Source organism: Paroedura picta, chromosome 16 (genome assembly GCF_049243985.1).
Source record: "Paroedura picta isolate Pp20150507F chromosome 16, Ppicta_v3.0, whole genome shotgun sequence".
NCBI lineage: Eukaryota > Metazoa > Chordata > Lepidosauria > Squamata > Gekkonidae > Paroedura > Paroedura picta.
This window is the reverse complement of record NC_135384.1, coordinates 6,890,286-6,912,453: the sequence shown is the minus strand read 5'-3', so window position 1 is coordinate 6,912,453 and position 22,168 is coordinate 6,890,286. Positions and strand designations below refer to the sequence as shown.

At 50.3% G+C, this 22,168-nt stretch overlaps 2 protein-coding genes across 4 annotated transcripts; both read left to right on the top strand.

The window, feature by feature from the left end:
* The first annotated feature begins 1,278 nt into the window (after positions 1-1,278).
* Positions 1,279-16,218, top strand: GARIN5B (golgi associated RAB2 interactor family member 5B). Of its 2 annotated transcripts, XM_077314201.1 has the most exons (13): positions 1,279-1,499; positions 2,044-2,201; positions 2,707-2,867; positions 2,978-3,242; positions 3,805-3,899; positions 4,707-4,747; positions 5,099-5,148; positions 5,717-8,610; positions 8,758-10,917; positions 12,175-12,218; positions 13,022-13,119; positions 14,084-15,366; positions 16,007-16,218. In XM_077314201.1, the coding sequence occupies exons 1-13, from the start codon at positions 1,481-1,483 to the stop codon at positions 16,017-16,019; spliced, it is 7,281 nt and encodes a 2,426-aa protein (XP_077170316.1). In that variant the 5' UTR covers positions 1,279-1,480; the 3' UTR covers positions 16,020-16,218. The 2 variants fall into 2 exon arrangements, with proteins under 2 accessions (XP_077170316.1, XP_077170318.1); XM_077314203.1 differs by lacking the exons at positions 12,175-12,218; positions 13,022-13,119; positions 14,084-15,366; positions 16,007-16,218 and having other exon boundaries at positions 5,717-6,101; positions 8,776-8,961.
* Positions 16,094-21,927, top strand: COX6B2 (cytochrome c oxidase subunit 6B2). 2 transcript variants are annotated; one of them, XM_077314205.1, is made up of 4 exons: positions 16,094-16,220; positions 19,067-19,201; positions 20,346-20,446; positions 21,673-21,927. In XM_077314205.1, exons 2-4 carry the CDS (start codon positions 19,069-19,071, stop codon positions 21,724-21,726), a joined length of 288 nt encoding a protein of 95 aa, XP_077170320.1. In that variant the 5' UTR covers positions 16,094-16,220; positions 19,067-19,068; the 3' UTR covers positions 21,727-21,927. The 2 variants fall into 2 exon arrangements, with proteins under 2 accessions (XP_077170320.1, XP_077170319.1); XM_077314204.1 differs by lacking the exon at positions 16,094-16,220 and adding an exon at positions 18,005-18,151.
* Positions 21,928-22,168: the final 241 nt, after the last annotated feature.

Sequence of the window (22,168 nt, the reverse complement as noted above, 5' to 3'; positions counted from 1 at the left end):
ATCTCAGTCCTGACCAGTATGGGATTGGGATTCAGAAAGTCTTTGGGAGGGGTTTCCTGGATGGGTGGAAGTTGATTCATTATTCATATATTTATAAAAATATATGAAAACACTTAGTGGAAGATATGACCATATAGGATGGGCCTGGAGAGGGTGCGAAAGAGAGGGGCCCTGGGTGGGTGGGTGGCAACTGCACCACTTCTGGGGTTTCTTGAAATTTCAGGGGATTCTCAATGGTAGGAAAGTTGAGAACGGCTGCTCCAGGTATAGAGAGTACACTCACTGTAGAACAGTGATGCAACAGTCATGAAATGTGAGCCTTGCTATATATCTTTCATAGATAGTGATGCCAGCCTCCAGGTGGGGCCTGGAGATCCTCTGGAATTACAGCTCATTTCCAGACTACAGAAACCTTTTTCCTTGGAGAAAAAAGAAATGCCTACTGTGGCATTTGACTCCACTGAGGTCCCCATCTTCTCCAGGCTTCAGCCCCCAAATCCCAAGAATTTCCCAGCCTGGATGTGGCAACCCTGCCCTCCTATCAGTGGCCAGAGGGATCTGAGAACTCTACTTGTAGAAATCAATTGCTGGTAAAGTTGCCAGCCTCCAGGTGGGCCCTGGAACTCTCAGGATTACAATTGCTCTCCAGACTACAACCATCAGTTCTTAGCAGATCCACAGGGCAGAATCTAAGGAGTGTCACAGGTTCAAGGCGAAATCCCACCTCCAATTCCCCTCCTCTACAGGCCCTGACCCCAAATCTCCAGGCATTCCCCAGGCTGGATTTGGCAGCCCTAACTGCGAGCTACGTGCAGCCAAAAACCGCCCAAATTTCAGCTCCCGACGTGCGGCGTAATGATGCGCATCGACAAAATGGGCCATCCAATAAGCAACAGGAATTCAGGGGGGGGGGGGGGGTAGAGATCAGGAACCAACCAGAACTCTAAAGCAAAGTGTATATTTTAGCAGGACGTGTTAGACGACGCCAAAGACGGCTTACTCGGATCCTACTTGCAGCAACAGACGGTGTGAACAATACAGAGCCGCCTGGTCAGCTGTCCCTAACTCTTCACCAAGCCAACTTTCAGAACTATCCCGTGATGCCTCTCACACCCACACCCTTTGAACGAGGGCAGTTCTGCAGAGTTTGCAGGAAGCCAGGAGGGCATCCGGCAGGCGGGGCCCGCGACAGAAAAGGGCACCCGCAGCAATTCAGCCCTGGGGTCTGTGCTGATGTCACAATGGATGAGCCTGCGGGCCAAGATTCCGCTGGAGGCCTCCCAGTCAGTGGTGGGGGCCACCTGCAAAGAAGAGAGGCCTCCATGGGTGGAGTCAGGGAGCCTGTGGGGACATGGGGGGCCTAGCCCCACCCAGAAAAATGAAACCAGTACGTGGTGGCCCAAGGAAGAACCCCTGTTGCCGTGCCACAGTCACCCACGAGGCCCTGTAATTTGCCTCCGCGCTCCACTGACTTGCAGCCATGATCTCGTACCCTCCAGGTAGGAGCCGAGACTCCTGGCTTCTTGATGGGGGAGGCTGAGGTGCCCAAGGCGTTACAGCGCAGGAGGACCTGAGAGGAGACTGGACGTCGTCATGAACTTGGGTCCTAATAGGCCGATGGGTTTTCTTTGCTCTCAGGAGGTGAAGATGTCCACGTCTGGAGCCAGAAGGTTTTTCCATAGAGCAGATTGGCTAGCATGCCTGGGGTTCTGTTGCGTGGCGTCATTTGCTCTAGCTGGCCTGCTTGTGTTAAATTGACCCTGTGCTTGACGCAGGCTTTTGGTGGTCTGGCCTCGCAGATAAGCCAGTAGAACTGGGAAGGGCTGGGGAGGGGGGCTCTGGAAACTGCAGGAGACCGTTTCCCAGCTCTGCAATGAAACGAGGCTAAGGAAGAGGATCTCGGCAGTCTCAAGCCTTTGGGATCTGATCCAGTCCACCCAGATCCTGTGCTAAAGAGGTGGTGGCCCTGTAGATGTGGCCAAGGACCTTGGAAGCCTCTTCTTCCTTTCCCATAAACACCCTCTTTGTTTCCCCGCCTCGTAGCCTCCACACGGAGGGGCCAGCACATCTTTCCCGAGTGCATCAGTGAACATGCCTTTGGCGGCTGGCTCCCAACCAAAGGCGAGCTGCACAGGTTGCTGCAGAAGGGCGAATACAACCTGATGGGAGATGCACCCATCTTTGAAGGCACTTTTGTACAGGTGACTAAGCACTGGGGCGGCGGTGGGGGGGGGGGGCTGTGGCTTAGCAGCAGGACATCTGCTCGCCGTGCAGAAGATCCCAGGTTCAATCCTCAGCACCTATGGTGAAAAGGATCGGGCAGGCAGCGATTGAACAGATTGATCGTATCTAGCCACCGTGTTCTTTGCCGGCCTGGTTTCCTTTTCCCACTGGCCAATCCTAGCCTAACTGCTCTCTCCATTGAGTTGGGTCACATGATCGGGCCAAAGTAAGTGAGCCTGGAGAATTGCTGCCAGTCAAAGTGAATGACCCTGGGTTAGATGAACCAGGAGTCCGTCTCGGTACATGCAGGAAGCCAACCAGAGACCCTAGGCTGGCCATGGCCCAGCGATCACTTTCAGGGCATTGCCTTGATCCCCAGAGAGTAACAGTGGCCTGTGTGCCATGTCTGCTGTGGTTGGAGACCACCACCCTTTGGGTTGCATTCGTGTCGTGACAATCTCCTCTCCTTTCCTCCACCCACAGGTGACCAAGAGGGGCGAATTCATTGGCATCCTCAACCACCCCAACATCGTCATCTTGGGCATCCTGGCCAGCACGCCCACCATGCTCCTCCCTGACTTGATGATCATTGCTCGGGATAAGAAAGAAGGAAACACCAAGGCCCGGAAACTGGAAATTGCACGGTGCGACTGATGCTGTTCCTCAGCACCGCTATGCGTGCCTTGACACCCCAACTCCCAAATTCTCAAAGAACCTGAGACTCGCAAGCTAAGAACTTCCTCCTTCCCCACAGGCTGATCCCCTTGGAGCTGGTGGACATTTATGTTCACAATGTGCAAGAGCGACGTCTGAAAATACACATGGCAACAGGACGAAACTACTACCTGCAGCTCTGCGCCCCCGAAGGGGAGGAGAATATGCTCTTTGAACGCTGGATGCACCTGATATATCTGTTGCACGTGGCCAGCGGTAAGGCCAAGCCTCCTTCTAATGTCCCTTCCACGGAAGCTGGGCTACACACAATATGGAAGACCGCAAGCATGCCTTCTGAAACACAGGTGAGCACCAAGGTATAAGCAACTGTCTGCTGGGAAGAGTCTGTCTGAAGGCCGATCCAAAAACCCCAACCCCCTGAATCCGCAAAGAAACAGAATGACACCGAATCAAAAAGCGTTTTTTGCCCTTTCAGCCATCTCCACATCAGCCCAAGTAGCACAGCTGTTCTGGCAGGGAGTTTGGCTGGCAATCTGTAATTTGCCGTTTTGTTCGCTCTTGTCCAATGTTGCCCTTTCTACATGTGATGTTGCGATTTCTACTGTTTATTTTTTGTGTGTACGTACGTGCACACGGCGTTGCTATACTGAATACTGTACAACTGTACACGTGTCGCTTTTTTTTTAATTTTGTGGGTTCAGGTGGTGTTGACACTCTGTAATTTACAATGCACCTCGATTTTTTTTTAAAATATACTTTCCTCGTACGTGTTTTTGTAGGGCCAGCAGGAGCCAAATAATATTTTCCTGGGAAAGAGACACCGGCTCTCCCTATTGTATGTGCCTCTGCCCATCCTTGTCATGCTCTTCCATCTGCAGGTGACGTTGTTCTATGTTCCTCCAACAGTACTGGCTCCCAGCCATCATGGATAAAGAGTCCTCGGAAGAGGTGAAGAAGTGGTCTACCGAAGTGAGTTCCAGTAGAATGGAGCAAAAATCTAAGTACGTACCTGTGAGAGATTGTCGGGGTGAAGTGGTCCAGTGCTAAAGGCTGGTCCCACCGGCTTCCCAGGGTGTATTTTTAGACCGGGGGACAAAGACTCTCTGATAACGTTGAGCAGGGGGTTGGACTAGATGGCCTGTATGGCCCCTTCCAACTCTATGATTCTATGATTCCATAACAATTCATGGGATAAAACAGAAATCCCCATAACCTGCAGGAACAAGAACCTACAGCGATAACACTTTATTTACCGGCATCGAGACCAGAACAATAAATGCTAGGATATGAAAATACAAGGTTAAATGTTGTGCATGTAAAACTAAGACTCATACAATCATAATTAATCTATCAAAAATTGTAAATATAGGGCTATTATAAAAAATGCACAAAGATTTATTTCCCTGTGAAATTTTTGTGCATCTTAATGGTGGCGGGACAGAATATGGTGGGACGCAGGGAGGTTTGGGGGTTCTCACCTTTTAAGGGACAAGAATATCTCAAATTCAGTCTTTAGGCAAATGAGGGCCTGCATCGCATCAGGCCTGGGACTGCCCCCAGAATGGCACCAATATCATCCGGAAGTGGAAATTAGCCCTGTGACCAGAGGAGCACTGCACTGGGCCGGATTTCTGGGGTGGAAAAGGTCTCCGTCTGAAGTCACGGGCGACCACTGGCAAGGGGAAAAAAATTATGAGGTCCACCAAAATATCGCATCTCAGCTCTCCTCAAGATAAAGGCTTTGGCCAGTGTATCGGGAGCGGAGACGGTTTCTTGTTGATGTTCTCATCCAAAATTTTCTTTTGCAGGAAGAGTGCCGTTGCGTCAAAGCAGAGCTCCCCAAGACCAGGTATGGATGGGAGGGCAGGGCAATGATCAAGGGAAACCTTCACCCCATTCCTACATGCAACTGAGGTAGCAGGATGGGAAGGCCTCCGCAGTGGGCATGGCGCTCTATACCACCTGCTGCTGGGGCATCTGGAGATGTATACCCTCCAGAATCAATATCCACTATATCCTACACCAGGGTTGCCAACCTATGGCTCTCCAGTTGTCCAACTGGCCGGGGCTCATGGAAATTGTAGACCATGGAGATCTGGAGAGCTACAGTTTGGCCCCCCCTGCCACTTACATGTCCTTTGGGGAGCCCTGTTGCCTCTGTTACTCTCCTCCATGACTCTTTCCCTTTTTATCTCCAAAGGTACTTTGCAACCATCTTATCAACAGCGGCCTGGAAAGACACAATCTCCGGTGAGGACAGAATAGGAGTCTAAGATGCTCCTTCCCCAGATTTTGTAGGTCCCATTGCTTCCTCGAGGAAACAGGGACCCTGCGTGCCTGAAGCTTAACTGGTACATTTGCCCAAGCTGTTGGCCTTCAACCACCATTTTGGTCTTCTCAGCTCCTACCCTTCTTTCTGGTCTTTATAAGACAGAGCTACCATCGTAGCAATAAAGGCGGGGGGAAGGAGCAAAAGGAAGGCTAAGGGTGCGGGTAGTGATGGCATTTCTGGCGATGTGATGTGGGTGCAGCCAGCTGAGGTCACTTCCAGGGATCCTTGAAGTCTGAAAAATTATTTCAGGGGTTCCTCCCAGGTCAAAAGGTTGAAAAAGGCCGGTCTAACCCAAAAAGCGAAGCTGTAATTCTGTTCAATGCAAGAAATGGAAAGCAGCCCATCAGAAAGGAAGATCAGTGGCCAGAAAGATGGGTGGGACAAGAAAGTAGACATTTGCTATAAAGCAGTTGCATTTATCTTCCATAGTCTTCTGGTAATCCATACTCTATACTTGTAATGATACTGTATATCGTCTCTCTACAGATATACACTTCAGGAGAGCAGCACCGGGCTTCAGTTTCCAAGGATCCATCAAAACTGAAAAGCAAAAGCTCAGCTAAGTGGAACGAGCAACAATTGGTGCCCCCGACTCATCATTTCAGTTCTTGCAAGCCATGTGCTCATTCTCCCCCACCATCCCGTGCCTCAGTGGCAATAGGGACCTCAGAATTTGCCACAATGTCTGTGGGCATTGGGCCTTCTGTGGCGTTTACTCACTCTGAGGCTGTTGGTCCATCTCAACCAGCCAGCAGACTCAGCGGCTGGCCATCGGCTCAGACAAGGAGCACTGACCAGCCTGTTGCCTCAGCAGCACCTGAAGCTGTAATGTCCAAAGGCAGTAAAACAGAAAGAGGATCCTCGGACTCTGGTGAGATCCCTGTTAAACTTGAAAGGAGCAAAAAATCAAGATCTTTGGTGGAAACTATGCCTCCAGGGAAACAAGGGACCTCTGCCGCTTCTTCTAGGTTGCAGAGTCAGGGCAGGACCAGCGCCCCATATTCACAAATGGCTGGCATGAATGAAGAGTTTGGGGGAGATAGGGGCAGCAGACCCATGTCTAGAGAGATGTCAGTACCTTCTCAGAAACAGGGGACCTCTGCTGATCCTTCTAGGAGGCAGAGTCAGGGCAGGACCAGCGCCCCATATTCACAAATGGCTGGCATGAATGAAGAGTTTGGGGGAGATAGGGGCAGCAGACCCATGTCTAGAGAGATGTCAGTACCTTCTCAGAAACAGGGGACCTCTGCTGATCCTTCTAGGAGGCAGAGTCAGGGCAGGACCAGCGCCCCATATTCACAAATGGCTGGCATGAATGAAGAGTTTGGGGGAGATAGGGGCAGCAGACCCATGTCTAGAGAGATGTCAGTACCTTCTCAGAAACAGGGGACCTCTGCGGATCCTTCTAGGAGACAGAGTCAGGGTAGGACCAGCGCCCCATATTCACAAATGGCTGGCATGAATGAAGAGTTTGGGGGAGATATGAGAAGTAGGCCCATTTCTAGAGAGATGTCAGTAAAATCAAAACCTTCTGAGAAACAGGGGACTTCTGCTGCTCCTTCTAGGCGACAGAGTCCAGGTAGGACCAGTGCCCCATACTCACAAATGGATGAAGAGTTTGAGGGAGAGATGAGGAGCAGACCCATGTCTAGAGAGATGTCAGTACCTTCTGAGAAACAGGGGACCTCTGCTGATCCTTCTAGGAGACAGAGTCAGGGCAGGACCAGCGCCCCATATTCACAAATGGCTGGCATGAATGAAGAGTTTGGGGGAGATATGGGGAGCAGACCCATGTCTAGAGAGATGTCAGTACCTTCTCAGAAACAGGAGACCTCTGCTGATCCTTCCAGGAGACAGAGTCAGGGCAGGACCAGCGCCCCATATTCACAAATGGCTGGCATGAATGAAGAGTTTGGGGGAGATATGAGAAGTAGGCCCATTTCTAGAGAGATGTCAGTAAAATCAAAACCTTCTGAGAAACAGGGGACCTCTGCTGCTCCTTCTAGGCGACAGAGTCCAGGTAGGACCAGTGCCCCATACTCACAAATGGATGAAGAGTTTGAGGGAGAGATGAGGAGCAGACCCATGTCTAGAGAGATGTCAGTACCTTCTCAGAAACAGGGGACTTCTGCTGATCCTTCTAGGCGACAGAGTCAGGGCAGGACCAGTGCCCCATATTCTGAAATGGCTGGCATGAATGAAGAGTTTGAGGGAGATATGGGGAGCAGACCCATTTCTAGAGAGATGTCAGTAAAATCAAAACCTTCTGAGAAACAGGGGGCCTCTGTTGCTCCTTCAAGGCTACAGGGTCCAGGCATAACCAGTCAGGCCTCATCAAAGTCAGCCAGGCCTCTGGCCCAAGGAGAAGGTGGCTTAACCTCTCAAAAGTCATCAAGAAAGCAGAGTCAGATGGCATCGAGAATGGCTTCAACAAGAGGGCCATCAGCAGGCACTGTTGCCAGGTCCCGCATGTCAGCGGCTGTGGGCTCTTCTGATGCATATACTAAATCAGTGGCTGTTGGCCCTTCAGAGGTTGGTGCTAGGTCAGTGGCAGCTGGACCATCCCAGGCAGCAAGTCAGGCCTCTAGAGTGGCACCTGTTAGGTCTAGAGCCTCGCAGACATCACGTTTCCCTGGTCCTCAGCCAGTCAGTCATGAAGTGACACCAGAAAGGAGCATTAGTGACGGGATTTTGGAAACTGTCAATGAGGATAGTGGAGTTGCAGGGACTGGACCCATTTCTAAAGAGATATCAGTAAGATTCAAACCTTCAGACAAAGGGGAAAGCTCTGCTGTTCCTTCTCTACAGAGTCCAGGAAGGACCGGTGCCCCATATTCAGAAACGGCTGACATGAATGAGGAGTTCGAGGGTGATATGGGGAGCAGACCCCTTTCAAGAGAGATGTCAGTACCTTCTCAGAAACAGGGGACCTCTGTTCCTCCTACTAGGCAACAGAGTCCAGGTAGGACCAGCGCCCCATATTCACAAATGGCTGGCATGAATGAAGAGTTTGGGGGAGATAGGGGGAGCAGACCTATGTCTAGAGAGATGTCAGTACCTTCTCAGAAACAGGGGACTTCTGCCGCTCCTTCTAGGCTACAGAGTCAGGGCAGGACCAGCGCCCCATATTCACAAATGGCTGGCATGAATGAAGAGTTTGGGGGAGATATGAGAAGCAGACCCATTTCTAGAGAGATGTCAGTACCTTCTGAGAAACAGGGGACCTCTGCTGATCCTTCTAGGAGACAGAGTCAGGGCAGGACCAGCGCCCCATATTCACAAATGGCTGGCATGAATGAAGAGTTTGGGGGAGATAGGGGGAGCAGACCCATTTCCAGAGAGATGTCAGTAAAATCAAAACCTTCTCAGAAACAGGGGACCTCTGTTGCTCCCTCTAGGGGACAAAGTCAGGGAAGGACCAGTGCCCCATATTCACAAATGGCTGGCATGAATGAAGAGTTTGGGGGAGATATGGGGAACAGGCCCATGTCTAGAGAGATGTCAGTACCTTCTCAGAAACAGGGGACCTCTGCTGATCCTTCTAGGAGACAGAGTCAAGGCAGGACCAGCGCCCCATATTCACAAATGGCTGGCATGAATGAAGAGTTTGAGGGTGATACGAGAAGCAGACCCATGTCTAGAGAGATGTCAGTACCTTCTCAGAAACAGGGGGCCTCTGCCACTCCTTCTAGAGGACAGAGTCAGGGCAGGACCAGCGCCCCATATTCACAAATGGCTGGCATGAATGAAGAGTTTGAGGGTGATATGAGAAGCAGACCCATGTCTAGAGAGATGTCAGTACCTTCTCAGAAACAGGGGACCTCTGCTGATCCTTCTAGGAGACAGAGTCAAGGCAGGACCAGCGCCCCATATTCACAAATGGCTGGCATGAATGAAGAGTTTGAGGGTGATATGAGAAGCAGACCCATGTCTAGAGAGATGTCAGTACCTTCTCAGAAACAGGGGACCTCTGCTGATCCTTCTAGGAGACAAAGTCAAGGCAGGACCAGCGCCCCATATTCACAAATGGCTGGCATGAATGAAGAGTTTGAGGGTGATACGAGAAGCAGACCCATGTCTAGAGAGATGTCAGTACCTTCTCAGAAACAGGGGGCCTCTGCCGCTCCTTCTAGAGGACAGAGTCAGGGCAGGACCAGCGCCCCATATTCACAAATGGCTGGCATGAATGAAGAGTTTGAGGGTGATATGAGAAGCAGACCCATGTCTAGAGAGATGTCAGTACCTTCTCAGAAACAGGGGGCCTCTGCCGCTCCTTCTAGAGGACAGAGTCAGGGCAGGACCAGCGCCCCATATTCACAAATGGCTGGCATGAATGAAGAGTTTGAGGGTGATATGAGAAGCAGACCCATGTCTAGAGAGATGTCAGTACCTTCTCAGAAACAGGGGACCTCTGCTGATCCTTCTAGGAGACAGAGTCAAGGCAGGACCAGCACCCCATATTCACAAATGGCTGGCATGAATGAAGAGTTTGAGGGTGATATGAGAAGCAGACCCATGTCTAGAGAGATGTCAGTACCTTCTCAGAAACAGGGGGCCTCTGCCGCTCCTTCTAGAGGACAGAGTCAGGGCAGGACCAGCGCCCCATATTCACAAATGGCTGGCATGAATGAAGAGTTTGAGGGTGATATGAGAAGCAGACCCATGTCTAGAGAGATGTCAGTACCTTCTCAGAAACAGGGGACCTCTGCTGATCCTTCCAGGAGACAGAGTCAAGGCAGGACCAGCGCCCCATATTCACAAATGGCTGGCATGAATGAAGAGTTTGAGGGTGATATGAGAAGCAGACCCATGTCTAGAGAGATGTCAGTACCTTCTCAGAAACAGGGGACCTCTGCTGATCCTTCCAGGAGACAGAGTCAAGGCAGGACCAGCGCCCCATATTCACAAATGGCTGGCATGAATGAAGAGTTTGAGGGTGATATGAGAAGCAGACCCATGTCTAGAGAGATGTCAGTACCTTCTCAGAAACAGGGGGCCTCTGCTGATCCTTCCAGGAGACAGAGTCAAGGCAGGACCAGCGCCCCATATTCACAAATGGCTGGCATGAATGAAGAGTTTGAGGGTGATATGAGAAGCAGACCCATGTCTAGAGAGATGTCAGTACCTTCTCAGAAACAGGGGGCCTCTGCCGCTCCTTCTAGAGGACAGAGTCAGGGCAGGACCAGCGCCCCATATTCACAAATGGCTGGCATGAATGAAGAGTTTGAGGGTGATATGAGAAGCAGACCCATGTCTAGAGAGATGTCAGGAAGATCAAAAGTTTCTGAGAAGCAAGGAAGTTCAGCTGCTCCTTCTAAATTACCAAGTCAACGCAGGACCATTTCTCCATATTCAAAGACCGGAGGTCTGCAAACCCAAAAGTCTAGCAAATCAAAGAGCAGCAAGCCAGTGACGCCTTTGGGTCCCTCTCAAGAGAGGCCAAGAAAGATTTGGTCACGGTTCGGCAGGAAATATGTGTCGGCATCAGCAGGGCCTTCTGAACCTGGTCTGAAGTCTGTGGCTGCGGGGCCCTCCCAGCCCTTTTCAAGAGGTCAAAGTCGACCCCAGAGCCAAAAACTGGATCCATCAAAGTCTGTCAAGGTGAAAACAATATTCAGCAGAAGGAAGAGCAAGAGTGAGGACAAGACTCGGTCAAGCAGTGCCACAGAAAAACAGGAGCCACTCAGGTATGTTGGGGGTCCCAGTAGTCCAGGTAAGATTGTCGTATTGTCTACAACACTGTTGTATTGTCTATATTATTTATACTGTTACATTGTTATACGGTTACAACCATTAGTTATCATTTTAAAGTTATTCACATGTTTATAGATTGTTTTATGTAATGTTGTTTGTTCTTATGTAAACCGCCCTGAGCCCCCGGGGAGGGCGGTATATAAATATAATAAATAAATAAATAATAAAATCTATCTCAATTCGGAGTGGGCTAGGCATGGGAAGCAGATGACACAGGCCTACTTTAACCTGAGATCTACTTTCCTTTGAGTGCCCTACATCTTGGATTGACAACTCCATGTTGGGATATTCCTGACAACTTGGTTGATTGAGCCAGGGGAGGGGTTTGGAGAGGGGAGGAACCTCATCAGCCATAAAGCACATCCCCCAAACAGCCATTTTCTTCAGGGGAACCAGTATCTGTAGCCTGGGGATGAACTGTAATTTGGGGAGTTTTCCAAACACCACGTGGAAGCTAGCAGCCCTAAGACACCATTCTGTTTTGTTGGAAGAAGCATGTGGCCAGTATAGATACAATCATTCCTTCTAATGGTCTGTATCCCCCTTCCTGGATGGTGGGGGCTTTTGTGGAAAGGAGTCTGCCTTGAAAACCCTACAGGGTCACCATATGTCGGCTGTGACTTGACAAAACGTTACGGACACACAACCGGAAGAGGTTCCTCACAGTTAGAGCAGTTCCTCAGTGGAACTGGCTTCCTCGGTTGGTGGTGAGTTCTTCTTTGGAAGGTTTTAAACAGAGGCTGGATAGTCACCTGACAGAAATGCTGGTTTTATGACCTTAGGCAGATTGTGAGTGGGTGAGCAGGAAGGGATGTCCCAGTGTTTGTCCCTTGTGGCCCTTCCTTGCATACCCAGGGAATTGCCAATCGCCGCTGTGGGATGGTAGGTGAATTTCTTCCAGGTCACACAGGATTCTGGAGATTTGTGGTGGTGGTGGGGATTACTTGATCATGAACTTAGGGTCACCATGGTGGGCAGGTAGTTGTGAGTTCCCGCATGTCCCTGGAGGTCCCTCCCTTCCAACGCTGATTCTACATGTCGATCCCTGATGCGTGGAACTGTGTCTCATGTCACGCTGCAGGGCACAGGCTACCACTAGAGTGGAGCTGTAGTGCCCTGGCTAAGGGTTTACATTTTTAATTTGACCCTCCTTGAAGAAATAAGACTAAAATCAAGCTGTATCTTGTCAGGGATCAGACGTCCAAGAGTCGACTGAAAAACGCTCTGAGCTCAGGTAAGGGGAAATCCAGGCTAACTTATTTAGGTAACTGCTCACTCTTTGAATTCCCCCTCTGTAGGTTTCTGGTGCCAGCAGTAGTTGGCATTAACTGTATGTGCCCTGCGCTGGGTGCCTGGGACAAGCTCGGGCTTCTTTTGGCCTGCCATTTACTTAAGTTTGCTAGCTAAGCTGGAAAGGGTGGGTTCAAGATTGATGTTGGACTGGTCTAGGTTGACTGGGAAGAATTTATCATTCACATGGAGGCCTCTGGTCTGGTCAAGCTCAGCTCTTCATACCCAGCATGCCAACGAAGGGACGGTCCCAGGTGATAGTGGTGGCCATTTTTAGTATTCACTGGTGCCTGTGCTCAGATTCACGGCCTGGTTTGACAGTTTGTTTGATTTATTTATTTTTATTTATAATTGAATTTTGTATCCCGCCGCCACTCCCCCATAGTGGCTCGTGGTGGGTAACAATCATCACAAACATCACAGTAGAATCCCATCAAATTACAAAATCCCATTAAAACGCTGCCTCCACCCCCCAGCAGCCATCTCACCTCCCACTTGCTCACAGAATTCCACGGCTACCTCCGGGGGCCGTCCAAGAAACCTGTTCTTCCAGCTAACTCAGGGAAGGCTCACGTATTGCATGCATACATTTAGAGAGGCTTTGTAATATATCAGTCAATATTCCAAAAAGATAGCAGTCGATATCCCCAAGACGTATCAGTCAAATATTTTCAAAATGCCCCCCTGCTGGTGCTTAGCTTCGATGGGAACCATGTGCCTTACGCTTTCCCCCGTTCTATCTTACAGCCAAAGAGAGAAGCAGCCTGACTTTTGTCACCATCTACAGTGTCCTGTCCTCATCCATGGAGAGACTGAGAGGCACAAAAAGCAAGGAAGAAGTGAAGGTATAAGGGAGAATGAAACCGGGACTAGCCTCAGTCCTGCCACTCACCCCGACACTTGATGAACAATGGCGGAAGGGGTCTAGTTGAGGGGGTCATGCTGGTTATGTGGAAGTTCTGCCCCTGCTGCTGGGCCAGCCCCAGTTAACCAGCCCCAGTTAAGGCGAGGCAGAAGGGGGGCTGGAAACTCCCACAGCCCTGGCTGATGCTGGGCTGGCTCCATGGTGGCCCAAAGCTGACGCTCCAGCTGGTGGAAGACAGTGATAGGAAGGGGGGCGGACAAATAACTATGGGGAGAGAGTCCCACAACTTTGACACCATAACTAAGAAGGCCATCTCTCGTGTTGCCACCTGTCTACTCTCAGAAAACAGGGAGAGTCCAGTAGGTTCATAAACGAGTAGGCAATCCTTGCATTAAGCTGGCCAAACCAGCCTTTCTCAACCTTTTTACTGTTGAGAAACCCTGGAAACCTTCTTCAGGCTTCGAGAAACCTCAGAAGTGGCGCAATAATTCAGAATGTGATTGGCAAGCATAGCCGTGTACATGCCCACCTGGAGCCCCTCCCCTTCTCTTCCCCTCCAGGCCCATCATTAGCCATGGGGGGGGGGGTCATATATGGTCATATCACCTGATCAATGTTTAACGCATTTTTAAAAATCTATTAGAATTAATTAACTCCCACCCATTCAGGAAACCCTTCCAGGGCCAACAAGAAACTCCAAGAAACCCTGACCGAGAATGCCCGGTCTAGACAGACTCAGGCTTTTATGTGTCTAAGGCAGCACCTTGAATTGGGTTCTGTAAACACATTGGGAGCCAATGTCAATGGGCCCTACAACCCACTCTGGTTACATCACAAGAAGACCTTCCCCAGGAGTTTCTTCCTGCATTTTTGCATGAGTGGCAAAAACTGCTGAGCTTGGCCTCCTGCCTGAGTCCTTTCTCTCTCTCTTCCTGCCCCCTCAGCTCCAAGAAGAGAACACGGAAAACATGGCTACAAAACCATCCAAACGGGTCACTATCTCGGGAGTGATCGGCCCCTCGGGGAAGAATATCCAGGAAGACGAGCCTTTCTTCCCTTCGGAGACGAACGTCTGCAGCACCACGGCTACGATGGGGTCGGAACCAGGAACCCTATCTGCTCCAGAGTCCTACACAGGCACCTCTCAGCTAACTGTAACCCCCAGCAATAGGGAACGCTCTGCTCCTCCTTCTGAATTAGACAGGCCTCCATCCAATCAGATGCCGCCTAGTTCTAGACCCTCTGAAAGATCGGCACTCAGCCAAGAAGCTTCTGCAGGCACAGAGGTGCTTCCCCCCAGACCCCAAGCATCTGGGGAAATGGGGATTTCAGCAGCAAGCACAAAACCCACCCTTGCTGGCTCCTCAGCCACAGCTGATTGGAGAGAGCAAGGGCAACCCAGTGGGTTATCCCAGCAACAGAGCAGAATGGAAGATGGCTGGACTCCGAGTGCCCAGCCTTCCGCAGCAGCCAGGCCTCCGGACAGATCCCGCATGTCAGTTGGGGTGGGGAGCAATATAGTAGACGTCAGATCTGAAGCCGTTGGTCCCTCTGCCAGAGGCAGCCTGAGGGATACAGCAGCTGGTCCCTCCACCGCAGGCGGCTGGAACCAGCAAGGGCAATCCCGCGTCCAATCCCGGCAACAGAGCAGAATGGAAGACAGCTGGAGGTCAAGTTCCCAGCCCTCCGCGCAAAACAGACCACCAGACAGATCCCGCATTTCCGTAGGGGTGGGCCGTTCTGTCGCAGACACGAAATCTGCAGCAGTTGGCCCCTCTGTCACAGGCAGCTGGTATGACCAAAGGGCAAGCAGAATGCATTCCCAACGACAGAGTCAAGCGGACGACGACTGGAGAATTAATTACCAGCCCTCCGAGCTACCTGGGCCTCCTGACAGGTCCCGCATATCAGTGGGCGTGGGCCGCTCCGTCATTGAAACCAAGTCGGTAGGCGTGGGGCGCTCCCAAAGGGACACAATTACTGAAGGAGCTGGCCCTTCGAAGCCAGGCAGCAGGATCGCTTCGAGAAATTCCAGAGTGCCAGACACAAGATTACAGGAGCACCACGTATTCCAGCCTCAGGGATGGCTTGGCACCGTGGAGGCAGAAAACACACCAGCCTTCAGGACTCCTGCTTCTACCACTCCAGGTCCCAGCAATCGTGTATCCAGAGTTACGGCGCCTTCCGGTGGGCTCGGCAGCCGGGCAACCAAAGAGTCATCAGCCAGGTTTGGATTATGGGAGACTTGGAGAGGGCAGCGGGGACAGGGACCAGCACGGGGCGTGAGATGAAAGTTGCCCGAGTTTGAAATTCACAATACATCTGTCAGGATCTATGTTGGCATCAGCATCCTGACGTGGTTTTTAATGTATGCCAGGGATGGCCAAACTGTGGCTCTCCAGATGTCCATGGACTACAGTTCGCACGAACTGCTGGCATGCTCATAGGAATTGCAGGGGCTCATGGGAATTGTAGTCCATGGACATCTGGAGAGCGACAGTTTGGCCACCCCTGATGTATGCATTCTTTGTATTTGTATAGTCTCTGCGTGAGTTTGGGAAGATGGTTATATATAGTTTCACTGTGATCTCTGTGTGGGCCAGGGGTGGTCAAACTCTGGCTGTGCAGATGGATTGTGCCCGAAAACCATATCCTAGTGGCACTGAGGGGAAGTTTAGGTCCCAGGGCAAGTGGAGTGACAGGGCAGAGCTGCCAAGCACTTCCTTACAAGCCTGCATCCAAAGGGATTTCAGGGTGTCCAGGAATCTGGAAGCCTCACTGTGGTGGTTTTACTGCCCCTGGATTATGTTTGAAGGATTTTTTCCTCTATACTGTAAAAGACTGCTCTTTCTTACTTTTGATTCCAGAAGTTACAACTGAGTCAGATTTGAAAGCACCATGTCTTGCTGACGCGTACGCCACCGTTGCTTGCAGTTCACGGCCTGTGTTGAGAAGCAAGCCAGGTTTCAAAAGAACCAGGGATCGCAGGTTGAGAGAAATGGGAGCAAAAGGATGCCTTGGATATGTGGAGGATCAAAGGGCATTCTTAATAAAAAAACAAAAAACCTTTTCGCTAAAACAGTGAGTGTCTCTCTTTTGGCTTCTCTGGCTGGGCCAAACAGAATAATGGGAAAACACAGCTTATTGGCACAAGGCATTTATTGGCTGCGACTATGGGCTGGATGCTTCTGTGCCACACTTTATCCTTCCTGGTGAGCTCAAGTGTGGCTTATGATGCCTTTGAAATGGCATCATTCACAGCCTTGCAGGCAGGCATCTCTCCAGTAGGTGAGCATATGTATCGAAGAAGAGGAGGAATTTGTTTTTATACCCCGTTTTTCACTACTCAAAGGAGTCTCAAAGGACTTTGCAACTGCCTTCCTTTCCTCTCCTCTGACACCCTGTGAGGTAGGTGGGGCTGAGAGAGCTCTGACAGAACTGTTCTGAGAACAGCTGCAACATGACTGTGACTAGCCCAAGGTCACCCAGCTGACTGCATATGGAGAAGTGGGGAATCAAAACCAGCTCGCCAGATTAGAAGCTGCCGCTCTTAACCACGGCACCAAGCTGGCTCTCCCAGGTCCTTCTACTATTTCATCCAATAGCTCCAAAAGCTGCTCCATGGGCCGTTCGGAGGGCATGAAAACAGCAGGAAAGGGGCTACGAGTGCTTCTTCCTGCATGTTGTGGATGCAGATAGAAAAGAAGTGGTGTGCATCTGGGAGGCACAGAACGTCCATAGGCTCTCCTCCTAACAGAACCAGAGTAAATGGTATGCTGTTGGTCAACAGGGGAAATGAACTGAAGATCTATGGAGCAAGTTACCCCTAATAATTCTGTGATATATGTGTGATCGGTGAGTCATCTGGAACCAGGTGACTTATCCATGATCACCGGGTCTCCCGGTTCTAGACCAAGCTTTTGTGAAACCCTGGGGTTTCTTGACAGCCCTGATGATTGCTCTAGACTCCAGCAGGAATAGTTTTTACATTTATGGTGTATTCTACCTTTCTTCCACACTCTCCTGGGGGAAGTTAAATGAATACATTTTACATGTGTGCCATTGCTGCACGGGAAACACAGTGTGAAGTTGCAGAAATCCTGTTGAGCTAAAACTTACTTATTTCATAGATTTCATTAATGTGATTTAAACGTTCAAAAAATGGTACCCATGTAAAGTAATATTGGGTTGGTTCCTGTTGTTACCTGCCCTGAATCAACCGGAGGGGCAAGGTTTAAAAATTAAGTTATTAGTAGTAGTCGTAGTAGTGGTATAATCTTATTACACTTATTATTACACTTCTAGTCCGTCTTTCCCCAGAGGCCCAGGGTGAGTTACAACATTTTAAAACATACATTTTTTAAAAAAATAGATTTAATTAAAAAAAATAGATTTAAAATGTTTAAAAGCCAGAGCAACAGATAGATAGACAAATAGATAGACAGAGAGACAAATAGATATCTGAATTTTAAAAATCTATTTTAATACATATAACTTTACTTGTTTGTTTGTTTGTTTATAAAATTAGGCTATAAATAAGGAAATGTATCTGGACTAACTTAAAGAATAAACGTGGCCCCCCATACTCACCTGCTTTCTCTGTTCCCCTGCAAGTGGCGCAAATGGCTGACCCAGACTTTGCTTCCGGGGCGCACCAGCCAATTCTTCGGCAGTTATTCCCAACGGTTAAACCCAGGGCCCTGTCTACAATCTGATTGGCTGAAGCGGCTGTCCTTCCAAACAGGAAAAGGAAAGGCCGGGTCAAACACCCAGCCGAGGAACCTCCTTCCCTGTTCTTCTCAAAGCTCATTGGCCCACTTTTTATCCTGGGGACAGCTTAGCCCAATCAGAGGCTGAGGGAACCCCCTTTCCCTGTTCTTCTCGAAGCTCATTGGCTGACTTTATTCCAGGGAGAATTTAGCCCAATCATAGGCGGAGGGAGGGCCATATTTCCCTGCACTTCCTCTGAAGTGGTCTTTGGGACTCAGAGTCAGGGCAAATATTTGACAAAAGTAATGAGAAATGGGGGAGGGGGGGTCAGTGAGGGGGGAGGGGAGGCTGCCTGGTTCCCAACTTCCAGGGAGGGGCTTGGATTATCCTGGAGTGACAGCTCATCTCCAGTCTGCAGAGATCAGTTCCCCTGGAGGAAAGGGCTGCTCTGGAGGATGCCTCTCCTCTCCCAAAATTGTGCTCTCTGTCGGCTCCACCCCCAAGTCTCCAGGAATATTTCAACCCATAGTTGGCAAGCCTAGGCTGCCCACTTTTGAACTGGACTCCTTTAGTGACTTTAAGGGGCCAGGAATTAACAGGGCGTCAAAAGTCCAAACAGGGATGCCAGCCTTCAGGTGGGACCTGAGGATCCCCTGGTTTCACAGCTCATCTCCAGGTGGCAGAGATCGGTTCCCCTGGAGAAACTGCCTACTTTGGAGGTTGGAAGCAGGGATGGCAGCCTCCAGGTGGGACCTGGGGATCCCCTGGAATTGTAGCTCATCTTCAGGCAACAGGGATCAATTCCCCTGGAGAAAAAAACTGCTTTAAGTGTGCCTGTGGGGGGGGGGGGTGCCCATTACAAGCACAGCAACCCCTGGTGGTGCTGCCAGCATGGGGGGCGGGGGAGGGCTCCCAGCCTGGAGCTGACTCCTGAGCAGATTTCCTCCCTGATCTGAAGTTCACCCTCATGATATTAAAGGTAAAAGTTAGCCTGGATGGACAGCAAGGCTGAGAGAAAAGCGGAGACCAATTAGCTCTGCGGCGTCTCTTGGGCCCTTGGAGCAGAGAATTGGAACCGGAATAGGAACTCTTGATGTAGTGATTCCGTGTGACCTCTCGGAAGGAAGTTGAGGGCCGGGCTGGGTGTTCGTGCTGCAGGAGGGTGCGAGGGCAGGTCAGCAGAACCCCTCACCCCCCCCCCCATTTATCTCTTTCAGGAATGCAGGATTTCTCTGCGGCCTCCGTGCCTTCTGGCCTGACCAAGAAGCAAGAGGGAGAGTATACCACAGCCCCCTTTGACCCACGCTTCCCAAATACCAACCAGACCCGCAACTGCTATCAGAATTACTTGGGTTGGTGAGGGAGAGCGTGTGGGACAATTGGGGAGGGGGCGGGTACGAAACATTGGGTTGGTTCTTATATGCCGGGGGGGGGGGGCAAACTGTGGATCTCCAGATGTTCATGGACTAAAATTCCCACGAGCATGTTGCTGGCAGGGTCTCATGGGAATTGTAGCCCACTGACATCTGGAAAGCCACAGTTTGGCCACCCCTCTTGCTGTTGCATTGCTCCTGGGTGGGGTTGCCAACGTCCAGGTGGTGACTAAAGTTCTACCAGACTTACAGCTGACATCCAGACTACAAAGATCACTTTCCCTGGAGAAATTGGCAGCTTTGGAGGATGGACTGTTCAACATCATGTCCTAGCTGAGCTCATTGGCCACCTAAGACTCCTTCTGCAGGTTCCACCCCCAGATCTCCAGGAATCTCCCAGCCTGGATCTGACGGATGTGCAGTACTCCAGTACTCCAGAAGGATCACGTGTACTCCAGTACTCCCAGACGGATGTGCAGTACTCCAGAAGGATCACGGTGTGGGAGGCCAATTATACAAGCTTGGAGCTTCTTTCCTCTCTTTCTCTCCCTCCTTCCGACTTCTTTTATTAACAAGATTTTTACCCTGCCTTTCCGCCTCTATAGGCCATCAAGCCGGCTAACGGATTAAAAGATTCAAATTAAAACCTCGCCTTGAAACCCATTAGAACAATTGTTTTACGTGCTTTTTAAACGCTCGGGTGTTCCAGCGTTTATTGCCTCGGGGATCTTATTTGGGTGGAAAGGCAGCATTAAAAGGTGTTCAATAAATAAGCTCTGTTCCTCGATGGATAAAGGGGAGGGGAATGGAGGAATCGCTCTGATTGTGAACCAGCTAAGAAAGATGCTCCCTGGGGAACTTCGCTTTAGCATCTTTCGAATAACAAGAAAATTAAAAAAAAAGAAACACGGAGCAGCTGCAGAAGATGAAATCGCTGCAGCAGGTAACAGAAGCTCAGCCCTGGTTTCTGATCCCTTTCTGAAGGTTGTGCAGGGGTGGAAGGGGGCTAGCTTAGAAGGTGTGGACCCCCCTCCTCAGAAGGGGTGCCCATATTTGTAACCACTGTGACATTATCCGGAAGGGTGAGGAGAAACTGAGGCATCTTTTTCCTTCTTCCCTGCAGATTACCACCGCTGCACCAAGGCCATGGAAGCCAAAGGCAAGGATGCCAAAGTGTGTAACTGGTACTACAGGGTCTACAAATCCCTGTGTCCCATTTCCTGGGTGAGTAGAAGCATCAGGTTTGCAGGGGGAACCTGGCTGGCCCTCTGCGATCGTTTCCACTTGGAATTCTCCTTTTCCAACTCAGGCTTTTTTCCTGGGTTTTTTTTGGCTCTCGTTCAGAGCCTTCTTTTCAAAGCAGCCAGTGGCTTTTCAAAGTTGCAGGCAGGAAACCATGATGCTTAGTCGTGATCCTAACGATGATCCAGGGGCCATGACCAAGACCCTGTTTCTTTTCAGCGACCAGCCTCAAGGGGCAGTCCCCTCTATGTCTGAGAACGATTTTGGATGTATGGTACACATCAGTCATAGAATCATAGAGTTGGAAAGGGACCTTCAGGGTCATCTAATGCAACCCGCTGCAGAATGCAGGCAATTCATGACTACCTACCCACTCACAGTGACCCCAGTTCCAGGCCCAGGTGATCCACCCCCCCCCCCCAGTGTCATGCCAGCAGAATGTAATCTGGCAGGCCTGGAGATCTATCAGCATTGCAAGTGATCTCCAGGCAATGCATTTCAGCTCTCCAGGAGAAAGTGTCTGTTCTGGAAGTGGACTCCGTGGCAGGACACCACACAGAGATCCCTCCGTCCTTTGTACGCTGGCCACTCTAGACTCCCCCCTTCCGCCACCAGGTCTTCAGGAATTTCCCAACCCAGGGTTAGTAACCCTACAATCTGCATGTCAATGTCCGGAATGTTCATCACAAAAGGATATTTAGATGGCAGGAGGTGGCCCCAAGAGCCTGACTCAGGCTTTCTAAACCCGGGTTTCTCAAAACCCTGGGGGTTTTTTTGACAGCGCTAGAAGGGTTTCCCAAATGGGTGGAAGTTAATTTCTTGTATATTATTTTTTTAATTTTTTTTTTAATTGTTAAACATTGATGGGGTGACGGGCCTGGAGGGGGTGGGAAGGGGAGGGGCCCCAAGTGGGCGTGTCCACACTTTATGCTCCCCAACCCTATTCTGCATGATCCCAACCCTTCTAAGGTTTCTCGAAGCCTGAAGAAGGTTTCAGGGTTTTCTCAATGTTGGTGAAAAGTCGAGCTAGGCTGTCATAACTGGAAGAGAGCACCACTTAGGAGCACTGAATTTTTCATTGTTGTTTTGTTTTTCTGGAGTGTGGCTGGTACGGGACTGGGGTGGGTGGGTGGGGGGTTGGTTGGGGAGGGCTCACTCGGATGTGTTGCTTCAGGACCCCTTTCTGGATGTTCCTCTGCCCTCCTCAGGTGAAGCGCTGGGATGAGCAGCGGAAAGAAGGAACTTTTGCTGGCAAGATATGAGCTTCTATGAGCCTTACATGAAATCCTCCTCCCCCCCCCAGGTTTTCCATCCCAAATCAGTCAGGCCCACTGCTGGATACGTGTAACTTCAAATTCTTCAGTTGTCTGTGTTTATGAATTGCACGGAGAGGGGGACAGGACACAGTTTAACTCTTTCTAAAAAGGAAAACATTTCCCAATAAATTCTTCCTGGGAATGGTACTCATGGTCTCATCTTTATTGGGTGGTTTGGCCAGTGCTTGTTAATTTCCATTTAAGTTTTAAAATTCAGCATGTTTGTTGATCTATACAAAGGTCCTGTGCCGTAATCCGAGATCTGCCCGATTATCTCCCACTGGCTTTGGAAAACCCTTCCTTCTCCCCCCACACCCCCCATTACACTTTACCCTTTTCCCAAGTAGCTCAGAGTGGCTTCCTCCAGGTTTCCCTCTGCATTTTATCC